Here is a 23,111-nt window from a genome sequence, read left to right as displayed (position 1 = left end):
TTAAATAATACAATTAACTGCTGTAATGGATAGTCCTCTTTGTGGTGCAACAGCAAGTTATGATCAATAACTGCCCTGAGCTGTTGTATGCATCATTGTAATTCTTTCCCTCTTTTTCTTCCTCTTACACTAGGCTCACTAAAGAAACTTACTGCACTGAAAGTGGATGAGAACCAGCTGATATACTTACCAGACTCAGTTGGAGGGTAAGTGTAACCGCAATAGATTTATTATCGGCAGAATAAAACCTTGAGATCAGTGGATTATCATGCCGTTTTCATCTGACACCCCTGGATTTCATAAAACATCTGTCTGGATAAATCAGATATTCCCATTAAACATAATGTGTTCTGATGCTTCATTTGTTTTGGTCTAATGCTGATGATATTGAGTAACTGGATAAAGGCGATGAATAACAATAATAGTATGAATAACAGTAATTGAATGTCATGGTTCTGAGTCTACCATATTGATTTCCGGAAGTGGTTTGCTTGATTGTGGAAGGGTCGATTGTAATCTTTGGCCAGATGACCCTGCAACACAGGGATTAAATCAGCCATAGCCATTCTCAGACTGACATTGTCTGCAGCAGGTAAAGCCGTAGTGAGTGGTCCACACCCTGACCCTTCGCCTAATCTGAATCATTGTGGTCCAACACAAAGATTAGGCTTCAATTTTATTTTTTCCATCCATTCCCACATCCATGAAAGAGACAAATCTACATTGACTGACAGTTACTACTGCAGCTGTAGAGTTCATCCATTGTTTCCAAACAACAAACACTGTCAATTGTCCGATAGGTTAATGTTTCTCTTTCAGATTATGAGACAAAGCCTATGTAAACCATAGGCTTTGTCTCATAATCCCATGCAAGGATTGTATTTCAAGCAAGCGGATTCATTTTTCTTTTATACGTAACTGATCTCATTCAGTCCACTGTAGGTGCACAGTGTTGTTTGTCCCTGTTTTATATTCAGCAGGGAGGGGTCAAATCGTGTGTTTTGGAGTTTGGTGGTTCAATAACACAGTAGCTCTCCGGCGAGTCCGACTCTTTTTGCATTCATGTGAATCCCCAGAGTGCATAGGCATTTTTCATTCAGAAGAAAGCCCCAGCTGCTCGGCACTTCTGTGTCAACATGGGTTCCATTTGAAATGTTACTACTTTTAGATTATGTCCCCTGAAGCTTTCAAGATGCATCAGTGTTGTTGTAAATGTCTATTCCACTGTTAATGTAAGACTGTCACAATAACTGGTGTGGATATGAGTTGACGGCCATATGGAATTTTTGCAAAGCCTTATTACAGAAACACTAGAAAACATTTCACAATATCATGCTGCCCAGTAATGACACCTAGTTTGACAGTCAGATGTAGTAGAATTTAAAGGGGAATTCTACTGATCCTTACTTCAAAATTCAGTTTACTTGTCATAACAAGTACTACTCAGCCTATGAAAACAGTTGTATAATGTCTTTTGTGGCTCTGGAGGGAGCCTTCCAAAGTTTGATTTGTCATCTTGGCATGATTTTGGAGACTATATATTTATTGTCACATAGTGACAGGGTTTCTATTATAAATGTGTAATAGAAAGCATGTGGTACAAACTGTGGAATTGGAAAAATGTGGGAACATGGAAGTACACTACTAAATCACTTTAGTTCTTCAGACAAGATTAAAACTTGTTTCACATAGTATATGCTGTTTATACAGTAATAACACCACATGATTAAAGTCATCCCATCCTTCTCCTCTCTGCATCAGACTGACATCTCTGGATGAGCTGGACTGTAGTTTTAATGAGATCGAAGCCTTGCCCTCTTCCATCGGCCAGTGTGTCAGCATCCGCACCTTTGCTGCAGATCACAACTTCCTTACCGTGCTTCCCCCCGAGGTGAGCATGCACATTAGAGTAGAGTGTATATGTGTGTTTGAGGAGATGTGTTAAATGGTGTGGAAAGCCAGTCTGCTCATCTGTAACAGCTAGCCATGTTGGCTCATGGTTATGAGTTATTGGTTTCTTCCTCTCACAGATGGGCAAATGGAAGAATGCAACTGTGCTGTTCCTACATTCCAACAAACTGGAGTCTTTGCCTGAGGAAATGGGTGACATGCAGAAACTCAAGGTTATCAATCTGAGCAACAACAAGTGAGTCTAAACTGACAGTATTCATGACTAATAAGGGTAAAGTTTTAAGGACAAATGTAATTTGTTTTGTTTACTGTTTACTTTGAATGATTGCAACGTAGAAAGTCATTTTAAAATAATTTTCTAGTTTCTTATCATTGTAACTGGAATTTTGTAGAGAAATTAATTAATCAGGAAAATAATCAGCAGATTAACTGTTAGATAAGCACACACAAATTCTGAAACAGAACTCCTTTTTTTTTTTTTTTTTTTTTTACTTTTGCCAAGGAGGTTATGTTTTCGGTGCATCAGGTTTTGAGTCTTTAAGGTTGTTGGTACCAGTGTAGTTTTTGTTCCACTACAGGTTAAGGAGTCTTCCCTACAGTTTCACTAAACTGAACCAGATGACTGCAATGTGGCTGTCTGAAAATCAGGTAAAATTACTGAAAATTACATTTAGCATGTAAAAAATCACAAGTGTAAGGGTTTCACAAAAGGTGCAACTGAGACGGTGATGCGTCCTATGGAGATTGCAATGGCAGCAGGGTTACGTGACTCGCCACAACAAACAGCTGTAAATGAATCCAGCAAGGCCAAGTTGCTCACAGGAAAACACATTCAAAATTTAGTAAACCACTTCCAGGACATTTGATCTATACGTGACAAATGGAAATGCAGGTCAGACTCGATATCGTAAACTCTACATTTTTAAGTTGTAGGAGGATCCTAATGAATGTCAGAAATGTTATCCTTACATTAATACTTGTTTAAAGGCAACAGTACAATAATCTAGCATTTTATTAACCCTGAAAAGTGGTGTGACACAGATCTGAATGACAGGAAGGCAGCAGCAACTAGCCGGAAGTAAAGCAGATGAAGAGAGATCAAGGTAACCAGACAGGTAGTGTCGCTTTAAGTTTGGACGTCTGCCTCGGCCCTTGACAGAACACAAGATAAGCCTATCGGAGGTGGAAATGTTTTGAGTCTGCTGAGCTCAAGTGTAAGGAAGTGGCTTCGGGTCCTACTTTGTCATAGCAGTGTAGCTTTGTATGAAATTATATAAAAGGAATTCTTGAACTACTCGTATCAAGCTTAGCAGAGGAGTTTTAATGTGTGCAAAGTAATGTTGGAGAAGACGCTGCAGGAGTATATTGATTTTGGTGTGTTCACTTTGTCCAACCTTGTAAATATTTCTAAATTACAGTCTGTTGACTCTCACCGCATTCTAAAATCAATTATTCATGCTTTTTCTCATCCTAGCTGGACTATTTTGAGTCTCTGTGCAAACGCCTGAACAAATTGTCACTGGGAAACTGCAGTCATTGCAGAATGATGTAGAACAACTGATGTAGAGCTCTCCTGGCCTCAAGTCAGATGCCTATTAAATTAATAAAATTTAAGAATTTTCTTCCACAATCAGTCGCCTGCTTACCCTTGTGCACACAGAGGATTTTTTTAAGGCAGTAATATTGATATTTTAGAATTAAAAAAAAATCAGATAATGATTTGAACCCATAAACATTTTTGGTAAGGTTCCCTTACATCTGTTTTTTCAACAATTGTGACCAAGAAACGTACGAGGCACCTTTCTGGTGGGAAAACTATAGAATGGTGACACGGTTTTAAAACATATCTTCGGCATTTCTGTACCTCAATTTCTTTCTCGATTAATCGGTCAGGCTCTATTCTTAACAGGAAACTATAGAGACAGGACTTGAATGTCATATGACCAGGGATCTATGAGCCAAGGGTGAATAATCCTTTGCCTCCAGGCTCTCAAAACAGCATTCCTGTAGACACGAGGTCTGTCAATGAAGACTGTTTCTAGAATCCTCTTTTATCAATTTTTTTTGTTGTCTTCGTGTATCAAAAGTGTAATTTCCCTTGCCTTTATTGTCTTGTAAAACACTTTGTGACACTATAAAGGTACTCCCTGTATATAAATCTGATTTACAACAGGCACAGCAGTGCTGAGACACAGGGGATACTGTTGGGCAGGTGCAACAATGATGATGGGGCCTTGGGGACATTGATGGAGCCTACACCAGCTTCATCAAGGAATGGTTGTCATGAAGAGGCACCCAGAGGTGCTTAAGTAGTGTCTCAGTCAAAGCGAGGCCAGTGGGTGGTTTGGAGAAGATTAGAGGAAGATACTCCGCTGGAAGGAACTGTGGGAAATTGTGGGAAACCACATTCATTTTATAATTAGTGCAACTTGTGTTCTCCAGTTGACTGGATTTAGGTATTATCAAGTACTGATGTTGCAGCCCAGTTCACTTGCCATGTCAAAATGAGGCACAGAGAATGCCAGGCCACTCTTTGAGCACTCTGTGTGTTGACAAAACAGTTTATTGCAGATAGCACACTCAAACCTACTTTTTGTTTCCCACAGTCAAAGCCCCTGATCCCTCTCCAGAAGGAGGAGGATCCAGATACACACAAAATTATGCTGACCAACTACATGTTTCCCCAGCAAACCAGGACTGAGGACTGTGAGTACTTTTGCATTCAACAAGACCAATAATGATAAAACAGAAATGGAATCTGGTTCAAACTGCAAATGTTTCTGACCTGTTTTCACAATTCAATTCTTAGCAGTGGGGCTCATATTAAAGATTTAAGCTTGTTAGTCAATTTTCTACCAGGCAATCATTCAACAATTCAATTCATATAATATGAGCACAACTTATAGGAATGAAACACTGATAGAGTTTGTGGGAGTTGATGGTCCATGTCCAGTATAAAACTAAAGTAAGTTTGGTTATAAGTGGTTTTGTAAGCATGTATCTAACAGTAAGTCATACAAATCCAATTTTTAGGTAAATTAAATGTATTTTGATGTCAAATTATTAGGCGCTGCCATGACTACAACTTACCATCTTTACCGTAGCAGTCTTATTGGTGGCCTGCCAGGATTCCTGTATCCATATTTTATGAGAGACCTCGTTACCTGAGACCAAAGCTGCAGAAGAAACACTCGTCTTCGTCTTGTCAAGCATCTGTTAGTTTGGGTTGCTTTCCTATTGCACCAGACAGCTTAGGCTGACCCTGTTGCATCTAAGCTTTAGAGTAATTAGTGGTTCAAGGACTACGCGCTTGAAATACAGAAATGGTAGCGAGTCAGCTGCTTGATTTTTGCATGATGTGGTGCACTATCAGAAAATGCTCCTGTACAAGTTGTACAACTGTCTGTAGGTTTTGTCCTCTATTAGATATCGCCAAGCCATCTGTTTTATGCCATTTTCCACAGTTAATCTACTGTTTCCTCGTGTTTTCATGAGAAGCTGGAATAAGTCATGACCTGACTGCAATTATTATGTTTTACAACTTGTTGACATGGTGGCCACACACCAGGTGACTCATATTATCCACTGTGCATTCACACTCTGGTATGGTGTGTTAAGTTGTAGACGACAAGAGTTGTTGATAATTGTAGTTCATTCTGTGCCAACATCAGCTATTTCCTACACAGTATGTACTTGTTTTTAACTGTCAACTTCTAATCAAAATGTAGATACAAGTTAGCAAGTTTGTTTTAAACACTATACATCTGTGTCTCGCCAAATTGGGGGTAAAGAGCTTTTTAACACAGGAAACCACAAAGGCTAATTTACATCTTCAAGTGTGAATGACGGCTTTAAATGATATAGTCTGATATTACCTTCTTAAAAAAACAGGATGTGATATATTTGTGCCCTGATATTTTCAGTCAAGTGTCAAATTTATTGATTCTTGGTTGTGCAATAAGTGTCAGAGACTTACAGACACGACAGAGGGCACATCACTAATGCAAGATGCTACTGTAGTTTCAGGACAGCGTCATCACAACAATCACCACTTTCATGACATCATTTTCATAGTTATCATGGCTTTGCTTCTCCCTTCCCAACATGTAGGAGTCATACAGGAGTGACAGTAAAGGACAGAGAGCGAGTTGAAGACTTAGTAGTTATAAATGTGTCATTGAAGTGTTGGCATATTGTCTGCAAAGTAATGTTTAGCAATCATTTTGTCTGCCATAGGCTTTACAGACTGATTCATGATGAAGTTAGTGGCAAATCCTGCAAGTATGTTAATTGATGTTGGTTTATTACAACAATTCTAAGTATCAATAATTCTTTATTGAATGGTTTGGCTTGAGTTTAAGGGGTTAACTCCTGAATTTCAAGTTCCTCCACAGATCCTTCAATTTATTGGCATGCCTCATGTAGTCTTTGCGCCATCTTGTGGTCAAAGTCAGACTTGTTTGAATTACAAAAACGCAATGGGGGGGGGGACTTAAAAGGTCTTAATTTGAAACTAAGACATTCTACACCTGGTTTCTGATTTTACTTCAGACATTCCCAACTCTGACTCTGAGAGCTTTAATCCGGCTCTCTGGGAGGAGCAGCGCAAGCATCGAGCTCAGGTGGCCTTTGAGTGTGACGAGGACAAGGACGAGAGAGAAACGCCCCCAAGGGTGAGTGTGAAACGGTTGTTCGCATAACTGGGGAAAGATAAATAACTGTGGGGACATGGTTTTCCAAACTGCAAGGGCGTTATTGTGATCACAAGTAATATTTTGGCTACAACCTTCACTTTGATGTAGCAGTTTTCATGAAAAATGTGCATCGTGTCCCATTTTCTACAACAATTTCAAGAGATTATTGTTGAAGTAAATAGTTCAAATCAAAATATCATTAATATGGATTAAGGAAATTGTTTAAAAAAGGCAACATAAGTGCCTTTTGTATATGATATTGAATGCACCTCATTCCAAACTGACATTTCACCTATCTTAGTCCCACTTCTGTTAAAACTGCAACCAGATGATTTTAATGGTAAGTTTGTGGGTATTTGTGCTATTCCAGGAGGGAAACCTGAAGCGCTACCCTACACCATACCCAGATGAGCTGAAGAACATGGTGAAGACAGCCCAGTCTGTGGCTCACAGGCTGAAGGAGGACGAGTCAAGTGACGAGTCGGGGAAAGATGCAAAACCAAATGAGAGGAACCACATTGGAGTGCAGGACGTGGGAGTTAAGGTCAGCTTCAGCTAAATGAGATATTTTACTTGGAAAGAAACCTTGGTCCCCCTTTAGTTCCCCTTTGACAAACTGCATATTCTACATGCAAGTGAGAGAACATTTTCAATAAATAACTGACCATCCGTGCTGTTTTTGTGCAGGTGATTGAGCCTCCCTATCCTAATGGTACAGCATCAGACATGGACTCCCAAATATCTACCGACACATTTTCCCATAACCCATCTGCAACAGAAACAAAAGACACTTCGGACTCTTACAGCTCTCAGAAAGTCCCAATCAAATCATCAGGGGGCTCAATGATGAACCATGAAGACACCCTGGAGGTGCTCTCGATTGTTTAGTCCTCACAATTTTAAGAAAGACAACAAGAGCATTATGAAGTTTCAACTGAAAAATGCAGCTTTAAGAACGCTTTTGTCTTTGTCTTAAGGATTCCGAGGAGCTGTCTGATGAAGAGGAGGAGATGAAAATGGCAGAGATGAGACCCCCTCTTATTGAGATCTCCATCAACCAGCCTAAAGTAGTGACTTTAAGTAAGGACAAAAAAGGTAAAAGTTGTGTTTGAGTGATTAAAATATAGTATTTTAAGTGACTGTGTCTAGATACAGTACACTAACAGGGATGTTTCTGATTAACAGATGATGCAGACTCTTTGCTGGATGACACAGTGGCCAACAGCAACCAGAACAACAGTAACTGTTCGTCGCCATCACGCATGTCTGACTCGGTGTCTCTGACTACAGACAGCAGTCAGGACAACTCTCTATGCACCCCTGAGAGAGAGGCAAAGATGCCCTTCCTACCAAAAAGCCGGTTAGTACAATTCTTCACGTACATAGAATACAAAGGAGAGTCTTCCTTCTGGCATTATTAGAAAACCTGATATACCTCCTTCTTTGTTTTAGGCGAGAGGATGAGAATATGAACCAGCCTAAAGACACCACCCCTCTCCTCCATAATGGAAATGGCTCCGAAACATCCCTTCAGGCCCTTTTGAAAACCCAGCAGACTCCGCCAGAGAAAATGGGTGACTACGACCTGTCCATGGAAGCCAGACTGGCCTTCATTGAGAAGGGATTTAACAACGGCATGGGTGAAACCTACACCAAGTGGGATCAGATCAATATGAACGTGTCCAAGTTGCCAACCGACAACATGGTTCAGCTGGATGAGGGGAACACAACCAAGAATGGCTCAGTGACCCAGGAGAACTTGGACAGCAAGCAGGGTTTTAGCAATGACAACATGGAGCATTTTCTGAATGGAAACCAGCAGGTCAGTGACTGCATCAATAGTCTTGGGAACAAAACCCAAGCAATAAGAGTAGAGACATCTGCTGTGCATGTGGCCTCGACAGGCGTGACAGCCAGCAGTGACATGTCTCTGTCTCGCAGCACAGAGGAACTGTCTCCAGACAAAAGGTGCCATCCCCAGCAGGTGGTGAAGTCTCACAGTATCAGCAACATAGAAACAGGAGGCTTGAAGCTGTACTCTTTTGATGGGGATGATGACTCCTATGACGCAGCAGGAATGATGAGGATGGCAGGAGCCGGGCCAGGAGCTCAGGGCCAGAGCATAGTCCGGAGCAAGTCAGCCAGTCAGTTACTCAACGACCAGACTCTCCAGATCTACCCCGGCTCCTCTGCATCTTCCTCAGACCTGCTCTCCTCCTCTAAGCCCCCTGCCAGCACCAGTAGATATGCAGTCTCCTCCACCATGGCCATGGGCATCCCTCCTCCTCAGTACAACATACAGTACACAAGCAGTGCCATGCCTAAAGAGGGCCTCTGGTCCCAGAGGATGCCCATGCCCCCAGAGCACCAAGGTTACCTTCCTCCTCCTCCACCACACTCACTTGCCAACACCAACTACTCCAACCGTAATCAAGCACCTCCCTACCCTCTACAGCCCCAGCAGAGGGGGCCTCCCATGGTTCCCAAACCCCCTGGGGACATGTGGACTAAGGAGAGACTTCATTCTACTGGAGGCCAGGCTAGAAGCAGCACTCTGCAGAGGCAAAGCAGCACCGCCTCCACAGCCTCCATGGGTGACCCGAGGCGTATACAGGTGCCTGACGGTGAATACATGACATACAGGGACATTCACACCCTCGGAAGGGGGCCGCTGGCAATGAGCCAGGCCATGCAGAGGCCCCTCTCAGCTCGCACTTACAGCATCGACGTACCTGGAGCTTCCAGGCCTCTCGGCGCCAGGCCGCAGCCCCACGAGCTTCCAGAGAGGACCATGTCTGTCAGCGATTTCAACTACCAGCAAAGCAGCCCCAGCAAGAGGCACAACACCAGGGTGAAGTCTGAGCACTCGCTGCTGGATGGGCCTGGACAGGTGTCAGGAGGAGTTGGAGCAGGAAGGGTGCCGGTTGACTGGAGAGACCAGGTGATGCGGCACATCGAGGCCAAGAAAATGGAAAAGGTAAAAAGTACTACTGTAAATGTTAGTAGTAATAATAATAATAAATTGAATTTGTGTAGCGCTTTTCATGGACTCAAAGTCGCTTAGTAAACACCGTTTCAGGGTGGAATTGATGTTTATTTTGTAAAGTTTACCCTATGACGTGTAGATCACACTTATATGACCAACAGTATGAACACAATCATCCTCGCATGGCAGCAAAACATGATATTCATATAAAGTCCTAAACTTGCCATAGAGCCGCTATTACATTAGCTTAAATTACTTTGATAGTACCAAAGACTATTGCAACATCATGTATATAAGAAGAAAATATCTGTAAATCTTTTCATTTGCCCATTTTAAAGGGTTGTTTCACCCATTTACAAAAAGACGTGTCACTTGCACATAGCCCTGCAGACAGTTTTGGTTTTGTTTGCCCAGACTTTGAGGTATCTGCCTCTGAGATTTCTGCTACTAACCCAATCCAATGGAGGTGAGAGGAATTTAGTTTGTGGCGCTCACAGCTTTGAGAAAGTACAACAAATTAACAGCAACGCGTCTTTCTAGAAACAAGATCCCGGTTAATCTGAATAATCCACAAACCTCCCTGTGTGATTTATCCAGAATAAGAGGGATCTGCTTTTTGGGAGGGATGTTGATGTTGAATTTTATGTAATTGTTTCCGTGTTGTGAGCTCCACAAACAAAATTCCTTTCACCTCCATTTTAAAGGTGTAGGGATGGGGTTTGATAACATTTCATATTGTACACATTACCGCACATCATTGTATCAGTGGCCTCGAATCTGAATCCACTTCAGAATCTGCTCATGACTCTGAATTCTTTTGTATCCCTTATCAAATCTTTCAAGGTAGTTTAGAGGGGAAAATAGACATCTATCAGTTAAAAAAAAAAAAAGATGGTCTGACCATGTTCAGTCACTTGTTTATTTCTTTGCAGGTACCTGTAGTGTCAGAGACATCTAAGAGACATTGTCAGTGAAAGATTTGATAAGGGATCCAAAATGGAATCGTGCCAGCTACCTGAACCTTTCACTTCATTTGGGTGACTCAAAAAAACGTGGGCAAATAAAACCAAACCTGTATGGCTGGATACCATTGCAGATATTTGTGTGAATCGACCCTTTAATATGAAGTCAGAAGTTTGCCCAAGCTTACTAACCCCGCTGTATGCCCAGTATGCCTCACTGCATGTTTGTCTGGATACGCTGTAAACCTTTTTGTTGTGTCTTTTATGTCATCGCTCATTTGGTGGATTGCATGGCCCCGGCTGACATGCCGGTTGGTGCTGGTTGTTCCATGTCGTCCCTCTGTTCAGAATGCGCTGTCTCGCTCCTATAATTCCAATAACGCTCCGCTGAGCTGGTCTCACTACGGCAGCTGTAGGGATATGCATGCCAGCCAAGGTTCTCTGGTCTTTAGTGCCAGGGACGGACAGCCCTACGGAGCTCTGGGCTTCTGTGTGAGTACTGTGAACATGAAGTTAGCTCCTGCAGCTCATACTTAGCCAGGGCTTCCAGCTCCTGCTAGTTTCACATCCTTTAGAAGATGAGAAATGTCTGTTTCCTTCTCTCCTCGATGTTGAGAAGTGATCACTGACCTCAGAATCTTTCACTTGTCCTTTTATAGGCAAGTGAAAGTACAATTTCTCTCCTAACGTCTGATTTCTCACGACCACAGACCCTTTTTACGTACATTTGACTGTCTTCTCTGAGTGACAAATTGATGAATTCTAGTTTGTTGTGTAGTTACTCTGAGTGTAATGCAGTATGACTTGTTTAAAAAGGGGCCTACTAATGTTTTTGTACCATTATCCAATTTGTGTAGTGGCTTTACTACCTCCATGATGGAATTACAGAAAGACAGATCTATACAACTGAAATCTGACTCTATTGATGAAGGCTGCTACACATACATTTAGCAATTATTTTAAATATACTTCTTCGCAAAAACGTACAGGCTATGTGGCATAATTAATTTACTATCTACCACATCGTATTCGAGTAATGAACAAGAACGATGTTTCTGTCTTGTTATAGTGCAACTGGAGACTTGTATAATCAGAAATGTAAAGTCATGTATGGTACAAAACACACCCCTTTTAAACCTGCCAGGTGCTCTAACATCACAATCATCCCAGTGTGTGTTATCCCTCCACCCTGCCACTCGCATCCTATGTTTGTAATGCATCCGAGCAACTGTGATTTTCTTCTCCTTTTTAACTGCACTTTCAATCCTTACTTTGCTCATTCATCATCTTCACTTTAACTTCCAATCACTTCAGAATCACTTCATATCCTCTCACTTTGTGTGTTGGGATGAAAACTGTTTGCAAAAGGTAAGTGGTTAGAGGTGTGTGTCTAAGGGATTTAGAAAGTGGTTATTAGACTCTGTAGAGGAGGGAAAAAAAGTGCTGAGAGAGTGTTGTGTTAACCTTTGTAAGCTAATATTCAGAATTAGATGCTGATTAGAGTCTGAATAGAAACTAAGCACAGTTTAATCTCATTTGAATCAGATCTGTCCCTTTCACCTCCTTCCAAAGCAACACATCACTGCTCAATGTCATTACCAGACGTGACAAATATTTGTGTCAGTATCTAATTATCTGTCTATTATCTCTTGCTGTAAATGAGTTTCATTTGAGTGAGGTTTGGGCACCATCTTAATGATCAGCACTCTCTTCCCTTTCAGGATGATGTGTTTCCCCAAGGGCAGCAGAGCTACACCATGGACCCCCACAGAAAAGTAGGTTCACCACATACGTTTAGCGGCAGAGCAAAAAATGTGACTGTCGAATTTAAAAACAACTGTTGCTCACCTCTGTGTGTTTTTGTTTCCTAGGTGCCTTTGATGAACGGTCAGATGGGCCCTTCTGTTCGTGCTCCGGTGAGCCAGGCGCCCATGGCCCGACACCCTTCCAGAGAGCAGCTCATTGATTACCTGATGCTCAAAGTCTCCCATCCGCCCCAGGGGCCCCCACGCATCCCGCAAGACGCACTGCAGCAAGAGGTGAAGGATGGTGTTTGTGTCAAAGGACTTGAAGCAATACAGACATTTTTTTAAAACGATTAATTTGATTTTGAAGATATTCTTCATTTGCTTGGCTGAAGTTTGATTAAAAGAATAGTTTGACATTTTGGGAAAAACTCTTATTCGAGCTTTGGGTGGGAGATCAACACTCTCCCATTGGCTACAGCCAGGAGATGGTTAGCTTAGCTTAGCTTAGCTTAGCATAGCACAGCACATACACTGAAAATGGAAAAACATAAAGATGTAACTAGTTAATCAGTGAGCTTTAGAGATGCTTGTAGTTTGGTTACTTTGGTTAGAGCCAGGCTAGCTGTTTCCCCATGTTACCAGTCTTTATGCTAAGTTAAGCTAAGCTAACCACCTGCTGGCTGTAGCTTCATATTTAACAGACCGGTGTAAAAGTGGTTTTTAACTTAGGAAATAAGCTTATTCACTTTCATTCCTAAGGGAATCTTAGGCTGTAAGAATCTGGTCTCTTGTTGTTTATTCCCCAGAATTTAGTTTCATATACAGCTAGCAAGCCAATTAAAAAAATACCTGGACCCTAACCGGCGGTGGTTCTTCAAGGCGTAATAAACGGTGAATGGCTGTGAATACGTGGCTGATGAAAGTATGTGGGTGTGTTTTAGATCCGTCTGAAAGTAGAGAAGAATCCAGAGCTGGGTTTCAGTATATCAGGAGGAGTGGGAGGCCGGGGAAATCCCTTTCGTCCAGATGACAATGTAAGTTTTTTTTTTTATTATTATTATTGTTATTATTATTATTATTATTATTATTATAGTACCATACCTTATATTCCATTAATATTTTTATTATTTCCATAGAAATTGAATTGTTTTGTACAGCCACTTGGGAAAACATTCAATACAACTCAGCAGCTTTTAATACGTATAGTTAATATGATATTTTCCATATCATTTCAGGGTATATTTGTGACAAGGGTTCAACCTGAGGGACCGGCATCTATGATTCTTCAGCCTGGAGATAAAATCATCCAGGTATTCTGCTAATAGAACAAAGCTCTCGTCAAAGTTTCTGTTATTATTTAAAGGTTTGTTGGGATTTTTCTCCACGTTAACAAAACAAATCTGTCTCTTCTCACAGGCAAATGGCTACAGCTTTGTGAATATAGATCATGGGTATGCAGTGTCCCTCCTGAAGACGTTTCTGAACACTGTGGATTTGACTATCATAAGAGAAGCGCAAGCATAGACTCAACTAAGACCTCTAAAGAAGAGGGACATGAGAAAAGAGACAAACAGAGACATTTTTGTTGACTCTCATATTTTTATACACAGAGGAGACTGACCTGTTGATACCTGTTGGGACTATTTATAGTAGAGATCTGCATAGCCTTGATTAAACAGGGAAAACCACTGAATGTAGTGGATCAAAGTGAGACGGCGGCAAACCTCTGCAAGTACGAGTCCTCAAAAGGCCATCACTGTGGTATATATATTTTTATACAAAAGAAGCTGAAGATGTGACCTGCTCTGATGCAAATGATTACTGTGGTCTCTGTACAGATCTTTTTTTTTTTCTCCCTAACTCATAAATTCTTCTAGATTTAGGTTTTATTCCTGCGGATTGACGTGAATTGACCACTAGGGGACAGGGCTCCCTCTCTCCTGTCGTTCAATTAGCCTATTTTTATTCTTTTTTAAACATGTTATTTTAGATGTTGAAACCATTTTCTGGTCTACCGTGCGTTCGTATATGGAGGACAATGTTACGTGCTTTTCATGTGGAGACGAATGTAGGTCAAGGAGGGGTTTTACTTTGTTTTTTGGAGAGGTTTTTTTTTTTTTTTTTTCTTCCTGCAAGATCGAAGAGTTGAGAAGAGGAAGTCATCCACCCCTGCTTCCATAAACCTGTGAGCACCCTCCAGCGTACAGACACTTCTGTTCTCAGTTCCATCCTCACAGCGACTGCTCTGCATATCATCCAACCAGACCACTACTACCTGCGCTGTGTGGAAACAATCCCTCGCAGTATGAATGAATCACAGCTTCTCAGATGTTGGGGGGAGGGGGGGGGGAGAAGTAGTCTGCGTGTGGTCATTTAATAAGACTGGAAAGTGGAAAGGAAATTTAAATATTGGCGAAATGGGAGAGGAGAGGTATATGTTTGCTCACCCTTAATCTGTTTTGCCAATCAAAAGCTTTTGTTTAAAGCAAAGTTAGACATTTTGGGAAACGCTTATTCGCTCTCAGGCGACGTGTCAGAGGAGAATATTGACGCACAAACTATAAGAGCAGTAGCTATCGATCCTCTCCGCTACTCTGCTCTTTTTTTCCGCCAGAAAGCGAATACACACGCTAAATTTCCAAAAATGTCAAAAACTATTCTTTTAAGCGGAGAAAGATATGGCGGTTATGCTAGTTAACCAAAGCAAGTTTGGAAATAGTGGACAGAAGGCAAAAGCAGCAGACAACTTAAGAAAGAGATTTGAAAAAGAACAGTTCGTTTCATTCATGTTTTATTTTTTAAGGGCTTCATCTTTCAGGCAGACATTAGTGAGATAAGTGTTTTGAAGGGGTTTCAACATCTGTCAGTTTTATTTTTTACATGGGAGAAGACCACAGTTTGCCTTTTGTGTCTAAAAATGTTTTACGCTTTTTACTTTGGATCACTTTGGAGCAGTTTCTCAAGCTGTTTTTTTCTTTTCTTTGCTGTACAGAGAGTAGAGTTGGGAGAAACAAGTTGTCAAGTGCCATAGACCTTGAACTGTTTGAATAGGGGAGGACCTTTGACCCCAGAACCCAAGCAATATAAAAATAATGTTCACATCCTTCTGAGTACTTTTGCAGCATAATGGCTTAAAAGCAATATTTTAAAGCCTTCATTTTCATTCAAAAACAACATCAGATAGAATTTTTTTTTTTTTAAAAACACAATCTTTTGGTAATCACCGATGATTTTACATGAATTTTATATTGTGAAGAAGAATCTTCTTTTGTAATGAAATAGCACAGGAAATATATACAGCATTGCTTAAACAAAAGATTTCTCTGCATTGTGTATAAGTGAATGTTTGTGTCACTTTGCCTAAGAAGAGCTTTTTACCGTTTGTTGCTTAGATTACCATAACTCCTGATGTTTATTTGTGCAAAATCAACTTGCACCGTTGAAAATCCAGTCAAAGCTGCATCTCAGAACATTCCTAATGTTTGTCAAAGAAGTGTGTCAGAAGGAAAGATGTTTTTTTAAAGGCAACATGTCACTCTGTGCACCGCTCTGTTAATATTCATTCACTGGTAAAAACTCTTCATTGAGACGTGTTTCCAAAAGAAATGGAAATGAACAACAAAGTGAGTAAAGGCCTGATAAATTCCAACAATACATTTGTGACCACTGAATTGTTTGTAATAGAATGTTATCCTACAGTGTTTCAGCAAATGGCATTCCCTCAGCTTGTTTATAGTGGATTGTGTCATCTACTGTTCCCATATGTAGTTAAGATTGACCCATAGGTTATGCTTGTGGCACTGCCAAACCAAAATAAAAACCCTGTGGTAATTAACAAAATTAAATACCCCTTTTAATAATAACAGCCGCACTGTTTTAAGGTAGCTGTTCTTTAAACTAAATCTAAAATTGGTCATTTTATTCACAAGTAAATTACTTTAATAATGTGCATTTCCCAAATTTCTCACAGAATGTAGTATTTTACACATGAACTGTTTATTATTTCTATTAATTTTGTTGGTGATTTCTGTTGACTTTTTAAGAGTGGGGGGGGGGAGGGATTTCTGCGGTAAGTCACTTTATATTCATGTCAAAAAAAAAAGTACATCGTCTGACATAGTAGACAATCTAGGGAGATAAAACATGTAGTCCCATTTTCTTCATTCATATCCGGGCGGTTTCATATGCTCCCATATTCTTATTTATTTAGTAGTTTTCTGTGGTTTTTAGACCTTACTAATCAAATTGTAAATACTCTTAAAAAATTGAGAAAAGAATTAATAACGGCATTAGTGACTTGCGATTGTAAAACCAGCAATAAATTGCAATGCAGAGGCACTCGTTTTAATGTATAGCTAGTATTTCTAAGGTTTCTCTGGAAACAGCCACAGTGAGATGATGATTGATATGCATTTATCCAACATTCCAGATTTTGTACATAATTACCTGTTTCTGAAGTAACCTGTGGAAAATAAACTAATGCTCTTTAGCAAAAGATTCTTCTGTGTTCATTTCATCCTCTGGGTTTATCTTTTTAAACCAGTGCAGTAAATGAATAACAGTACAGATGCACAGTCCAATGTACAGCGGACTGTATGTGTGTTCAGGCTGCGTTGGTTACAGTATAAGAGATGTATACAGTGATTAAATTAGCGATACAGCACCAGTAATCCAAATAATGAGTTAAATTCCTACTTGCTGGTAAATCATGGTGCTGTATGTAAAATGTTACCTAAAGGATTACATGTGGACTGATGTGTGGAATTAGGTAAGCTTGTGCAGACGAGACTATAGTTTGAAATATATTATGAAAATGCATAAGTTCAGAGGTTTTTGGAACAGACCTGTGTGTGTGTGTGTGTAGGATGGTACGGTCAGTTTAACACTGCTGAAGGCCTTTTACACACTCAAACCATGCTGATGTTTTAAATTGTAATTTGCATTGAGCTTCCTCTGCTTTCCTCTGAAATGTAATATTTTCTTCAACAGTTTCCATTAAAATGTAGCACAAATCTTTATATTTTTGACTAGATTAGACTGGTGAATGTTGTGTTGAACGAGTATTCTGTCAAAAGTCATGTCATGTAACAACATGGCCGTACTTCTGATGCCACCCTCAGGCCAGACTTTCATGTTTTTCATGCCATTTTTCCTCCTTTCTATATTTATTGTGTAATGATCATTATATCCTCACATCCTTACCGTCGGCATGGCTATAGACGTATTGTATGTGTGCAGGAAGCATTGTTTTTGTTTGTCTTACACACCCTAATTGATGCTTAATTACTTCATGAAATAGTTATATTACACAAAACTTTGAACTGTGATTTGTATAGCAAAAATGATAGCAGAATTTTAAATGCATAATAAAATCATATGTAGGTGAATGTACATTTCCAAATTTCCTGTCACCGTTCATTCATAGATTTATGTTGATATAAAGGAAGTGTGTCACGTGTGTTTTGATTTTTCGATCTTTTGCAGTGGCTAAATGCCTCAGTATGCTCTTTCTCCCCTTTCTGAAGTGTACCTGCTTGTTAGGACCATTTCAGCTACTATACATTTTATGACATCTGAAACCAGTTAATTATTTAAAAACCTTTGTCATAACCTAACATCACTGAAGTAAAAAAACAACACAATCTCACAATACAGTGTCATTTTATAAGCCTAAGTATTTTTTTTATTAAATGAAAAATGCTTTTTTGTATTATTTAAGAATGTCCCAAATTCAGTCATACTAATGGACTGTTAAGTGCAGGCCTGTAGACTAAATCACTTCTAATTTATCCAACATTAATCTGACACAAGTATACAGTACATAATTTTAATCTAGAAATCATTTATAGACTACATCTTTTATACTGACTATTAGAGCAAGGAAATATGCTTTTAAAGAAGTTAGCTTTAAGAAGTAACTTTCTATTGCTTAAGATACATCCTTTGTCGACTAAAACACAGATGACCACTTCTCTCCAGCTCTCTTGTCAAGGTAATCCTGGATTTACTGCAGGAACACGGAGTCGCTTCCTGATTGGACATTGGCGCAGTGCACATAATCCTGCAGACTGAGAAAGGCCAGTAAATGTCTGTAAATATTGAAATATTGCCATAAATTATTCCCATTCTTCTGTCTGGTGCAGCAATCGACACCTGTGTGAGGAAAAAAAACAGAGTAAGATAGATCATCTTGAATAAGTTATAAAATAAGGATAAACAGGTACACATAAAGCTAGTTTACTGAACGTACATTACTTTATGTATCTTTATACTCCGTACGCTCTTTATTTAAGCAGAAGTGGGCAGTCACTGTTGAGCTCTATAGGACCTGTGTGAGGAAAAGAAATGAAGTGAGACAGACAGAGTAAGACAGATACACTTTGCTATATTGAATAAGTTAAAAGGATAAGCAGGTGCATATATTTTACATAATGACATACATTATTTATCTTTATATAAGTCAGAAGCTAATCACCTCGCTGTCCACATGCAGGGTCGGCAGCAGCTCAGGAGGTGGAGGAAGAGAAGAAAAAGATATAAATGAGTAAGACAAATAATAGTTTATTAAATCACTGAGAACCAGGTTTTACAAAATAACGTATTACTTTCTCAGTCAAGTCAGAGGCTCTTATATGGTGGAGTAGGACAAAAGTACGTTAAAATGGTTAGTAAAACAATATTTGAATTATTGAATAAGTATGGATAAGCATACTATTTAGTTAAACAAAATTACAATACAATAATACACATGTCTTACTATGTCTTTACATTGTAGACTATTCTAAGTCACTTTCTCTTAAGTCAGAAGCTCGTACTTACCTTTTTGGTCCACAGTGAACAGCAGAGGCTCAGGTGAGAGGGAACAATAAATAATGGTCAGTAAGATAGACAAATTAGTTTTTAATTACTAAATAAGTGATATTATATGAACACACAGATGTAGCATACAGTTTGTAGGTAGGTTACATAACATTGATTTCTCTGTTTTTATATTGTAGACTTTTCTAAGTCACTTTCTCTACCAGTCAAAGCTCATACTTACTTTTTTCATCTACAGTGAACAGCAGCGGCTCAGGTGGAACAATACATAATGGTTAGTAAAATGGACAAATAATCTTTGAACTATTAAATCAGTGATAATATATGAATGAGCAGGTGTGGTATAGATTATGTAACTAGTTTACATTACATCACTATTTGTCTTTATATTATATTTTATTCTAGATTACTTTCTTTCTAAGTCAGAAGGCCGTACTTACTTCGTTCGTCCACAGTGAGCAACAGGTCAGGTGGTGGAGTTAGATCAGAGTAAAGTCAGACAAAAATGATTAGTAAGACAAATAATCTCTAAATTACTGAATAATATAAATAATACAAATATTTTATATTGTTACTGTACCTTTTCTGGCAATATTAATGTAGGTATTTTTAACCTCTGGATGAAGATGTTCAGGAGGCATCCTAATCGCGCGCCTAACGTTGGGCAGACTTTAACCAAACTGCCCTTGGGGAGATTTCTTGGTGACTTGGTGCCATGAGGTTTGCTCATATATTTGGATGTGCGGTTTTTGTAGGTGTCCAGTGCATTTCCAGTCAATTGATGATATGTGAATAAAGTGCTTTGTCTTCTCTTTGATAGTGCAGATTTTTTGTAGGGGAATATGGTGTTCATTTGAACACCGACCAAGCTTGCCCTGCCTGACTCAAAAGCAACTTTGTCTTCATCGGCCCTGCCAGACGCAAAGGCTACATGCATGGGGTGTTGACAGCCTTGCCAGACGCAAAGGCTACCCTTGTCTTCATCAGCCCCGCCAGACGCAAAGGCTACATGCATGGGGTGTCGACAGCCCTGCCAGACGCAAGAGCTACCTGAGGCATCGCCGGCCCTGCCAGACACAAAGGCTGGCCCTCAGGATGAAAGAAATAAAGTCGATCAACCGTGCAAAAATGAAGAGATACACAAATAAATATGTGCAGCCCTGCCAGATGCAAAAGCTACCATGGGAATCATTGGTCCTGCTGTGATGTGGAAGTGATGAGGGGCAGTGAAAAGCAACTTTGTCTTCATCAGCCCCGCCAGACGCAAAGGCTACATGCATGGGGTGTCAACAGCCCTGCTAGACGCAAGAGCTACCTGGGGCATCACTGGCCCTGCAAGACGCGAAGGCTACCCTTGTCTTCATCAGCCCCGCCAGACGCTCCGATGTTTCAAGGAGGAATGTCAGCCCATCCATTGTAGAGTTAATCCCAGTCGCTGTCATCAGCCCACCTCCGCCTCTTTGCAGCAGTCTCCTCCTCGTCGCTCTCGTCCCTGCGTCTCCTGGAGCAGCCGAGGTGAGACATTGTGAGGGATCCAGGAACTACTGCCTCGTCAGAAGAATCTTCTAGGAAGATTGGCTCGATGTCCTCAGCATTCAGTTCAGGGATGTCAAGTCCAACAACATCTATCTCAGAGTCGTCGTCGTCGTCGTCCTCTTCAGATTGCTCATACCTGTAGCTGGCCAGTAAATTATCAACAGCAGCATCGATACCATCATAAAAATGGTCAGCAGGAGGATTAGCAGGAGGATCAGCAGGAGGATCAGCAGGAGCGAAAGTATGAGGGTCAGCAGGAGGAGCATGAGGATAAGCGTAATGAGTATGGCGATAAGTGTAAGTTAAACAAAATTACAATACAATAATACACATGTCTTACTTTGTCTTTACATTGTAGACTATTCTAAGTCACTTTCTCTTAAGTCAGAAGCTCGTACTTACCTTTTTGGTCCACAGTGAACAGCAGAGGCTCAGGTGAGAGGGAACAATAAATAATGGTCAGTAAGATAGACAAATTAGTTTTTAATTACTAAATAAGTGATATTATATGAACACACAGATGTAGCATACAGTTTGTAGGTAGGTTACATAACATTGATTTCTCTGTTTTTATATTGTAGACTTTTCTAAGTCACTTTCTCTACCAGTCTGAAGCTCATACTTACTTTTTTCATCTACAGTGAACAGCAGCGGCTCAGGTGGAACAATACATAATGGTTAGTAAAATGGACAAATAATCTTTGAACTATTAAATCAGTGATAATATATGAATGAGCAGGTGTGGTATAGATTATGTAACTAGTTTACATTACATCACTATTTGTCTTTATATTATATTTTATTCTAGATTATTTTCTTTCTAAGTCAGAAGGCCGTACTTACTTCGTTCGTCCACAGTGAGCAACAGGTCAGGTGGTGGAGTTAGATCAGAGTAAAGTCAGACAAAAATGATTAGTAAGACAAATAATCTCTAAATTACTGAATAATATAAATAATACAAATATTTTATATTGTTACTGTACCTTTTCTGGCAATATTAATTTAGGTATTTTTAACCTCTGGATGAAGATGTTCAGGAGGCATCCTAATCGCGCGCCTAACGTTGGGCAGACTTTAACCAAACTGCCCTTGGGGAGATTTCTTGGTGACTTGGTGCCATGAGGTTTGCTCATATATTTGGATGTGCGGTTTTTGTAGGTGTCCAGTGCATTTCCAGTCAATTGATGATATGTGAATAAAGTGCTTTGTCTTCTCTTTGATAGTGCAGATTTTTTGTAGGGGAATATGGTGTTCATTTGAACACCGACCAAGCTTGCCCTGCCTGACTCAAAAGCAACTTTGTCTTCATCGGCCCTGCCAGACGCAAAGGCTACATGCATGGGGTGTTGACAGCCTTGCCAGACGCAAAGGCTACCCTTGTCTTCATCAGCCCCGCCAGACGCAAAGGCTACATGCATGGGGTGTCGACAGCCCTGCCAGACGCAAGAGCTACCTGAGGCATCGCCGGCCCTGCCAGACACAAAGGCTGGCCCTCAGGATGAAAGAAATAAAGTCGATCAACCGTGCAAAAATGAAGAGATACACAAATAAATATGTGCAGCCCTGCCAGATGCAAAAGCTACCATGGGAATCATTGGTCCTGCTGTGATGTGGAAGTGATGAGGGGCAGTGAAAAGCAACTTTGTCTTCATCAGCCCCGCCAGACGCAAAGGCTACATGCATGGGGTGTCAACAGCCCTGCTAGACGCAAGAGCTACCTGGGGCATCACTGGCCCTGCAAGACGCGAAGGCTACCCTTGTCTTCATCAGCCCCGCCAGACGCTCCGATGTTTCAAGGAGGAATGTCAGCCCATCCATTGTAGAGTTAATCCCAGTCGCTGTCATCAGCCCACCTCCGCCTCTTTGCAGCAGTCTCCTCCTCGTCGCTCTCGTCCCTGCGTCTCCTGGAGCAGCCGAGGTGAGACATTGTGAGGGATCCAGGAACTACTGCCTCGTCAGAAGAATCTTCTAGGAAGATTGGCTCGATGTCCTCAGCATTCAGTTCAGGGATGTCAAGTCCAACGACATCTATCTCAGAGTCGTCGTCGTCGTCCTCTTCAGATTGCTCATACCTGTAGCTGGCCAGTAAATTATCAACAGCAGCATCGATACCATCATAAAAATGGTCAGCAGGAGGATCAGCAGGAGGATCAGCAGGAGCGAAAGTATGAGGGTCAGCAGGAGGAGCATGAGGATAAGCGTAATGAGTATGGCGATAAGTGTAAGTTAAACAAAATTACAATACAATAATACACATGTCTTACTTTGTCTTTACATTGTAGACTATTCTAAGTCACTTTCTCTTAAGTCAGAAGCTCGTACTTACCTTTTTGGTCCACAGTGAACAGCAGAGGCTCAGGTGAGAGGGAACAATAAATAATGGTCAGTAAGATAGACAAATTAGTTTTTAATTACTAAATAAGTGATATTATATGAACACACAGATGTAGCATAC

General features: G+C 40.5%; 1 protein-coding gene across 5 annotated transcripts in view; it reads left to right on the top strand.

Annotated features, from left to right (window-relative positions):
• Positions 1–16,796, top strand: part of erbin (erbb2 interacting protein) — a 52,253-nt gene extending 35,457 nt beyond the window's left edge. For 2 of the 5 annotated variants that reach the window (XM_031317535.2, XM_031317534.2), the window contains 17 exons: positions 134–206; positions 1,762–1,891; positions 2,031–2,146; positions 2,490–2,559; positions 4,518–4,617; positions 6,463–6,584; positions 6,976–7,149; positions 7,293–7,475; positions 7,583–7,700; positions 7,791–7,965; positions 8,058–9,582; positions 10,902–11,045; positions 12,275–12,328; positions 12,425–12,592; positions 13,243–13,335; positions 13,537–13,611; positions 13,718–16,796. In XM_031317535.2, coding sequence (XP_031173395.1) covers positions 134–206; positions 1,762–1,891; positions 2,031–2,146; positions 2,490–2,559; positions 4,518–4,617; positions 6,463–6,584; positions 6,976–7,149; positions 7,293–7,475; positions 7,583–7,700; positions 7,791–7,965; positions 8,058–9,582; positions 10,902–11,045; positions 12,275–12,328; positions 12,425–12,592; positions 13,243–13,335; positions 13,537–13,611; positions 13,718–13,825 — 3,428 coding nt within the window. In that variant the 3' untranslated portion in view covers positions 13,826–16,796. Of the gene's footprint in view, positions 1–133; positions 207–1,761; positions 1,892–2,030; positions 2,147–2,489; positions 2,560–4,517; positions 4,618–6,462; positions 6,585–6,975; positions 7,150–7,292; positions 7,476–7,582; positions 7,701–7,790; positions 7,966–8,057; positions 9,605–9,665; positions 10,658–10,901; positions 11,046–12,274; positions 12,329–12,424; positions 12,593–13,242; positions 13,336–13,536; positions 13,612–13,717 lie in introns of those variants that run through there. The other 3 variants (XM_031317536.2, XM_031317537.2, XM_035991396.1) reach the window with 3 other exon arrangements.
• The last annotated feature ends 6,315 nt before the right edge of the window (positions 16,797–23,111 follow it).

This window comes from Sander lucioperca, chromosome 14, assembly GCF_008315115.2.
Source record: "Sander lucioperca isolate FBNREF2018 chromosome 14, SLUC_FBN_1.2, whole genome shotgun sequence".
Lineage (NCBI taxonomy): Eukaryota > Metazoa > Chordata > Actinopteri > Perciformes > Percidae > Sander > Sander lucioperca.
Note: the sequence above shows the minus strand (reverse complement) of the source record. Positions and strands in the feature narration are given on the sequence as shown.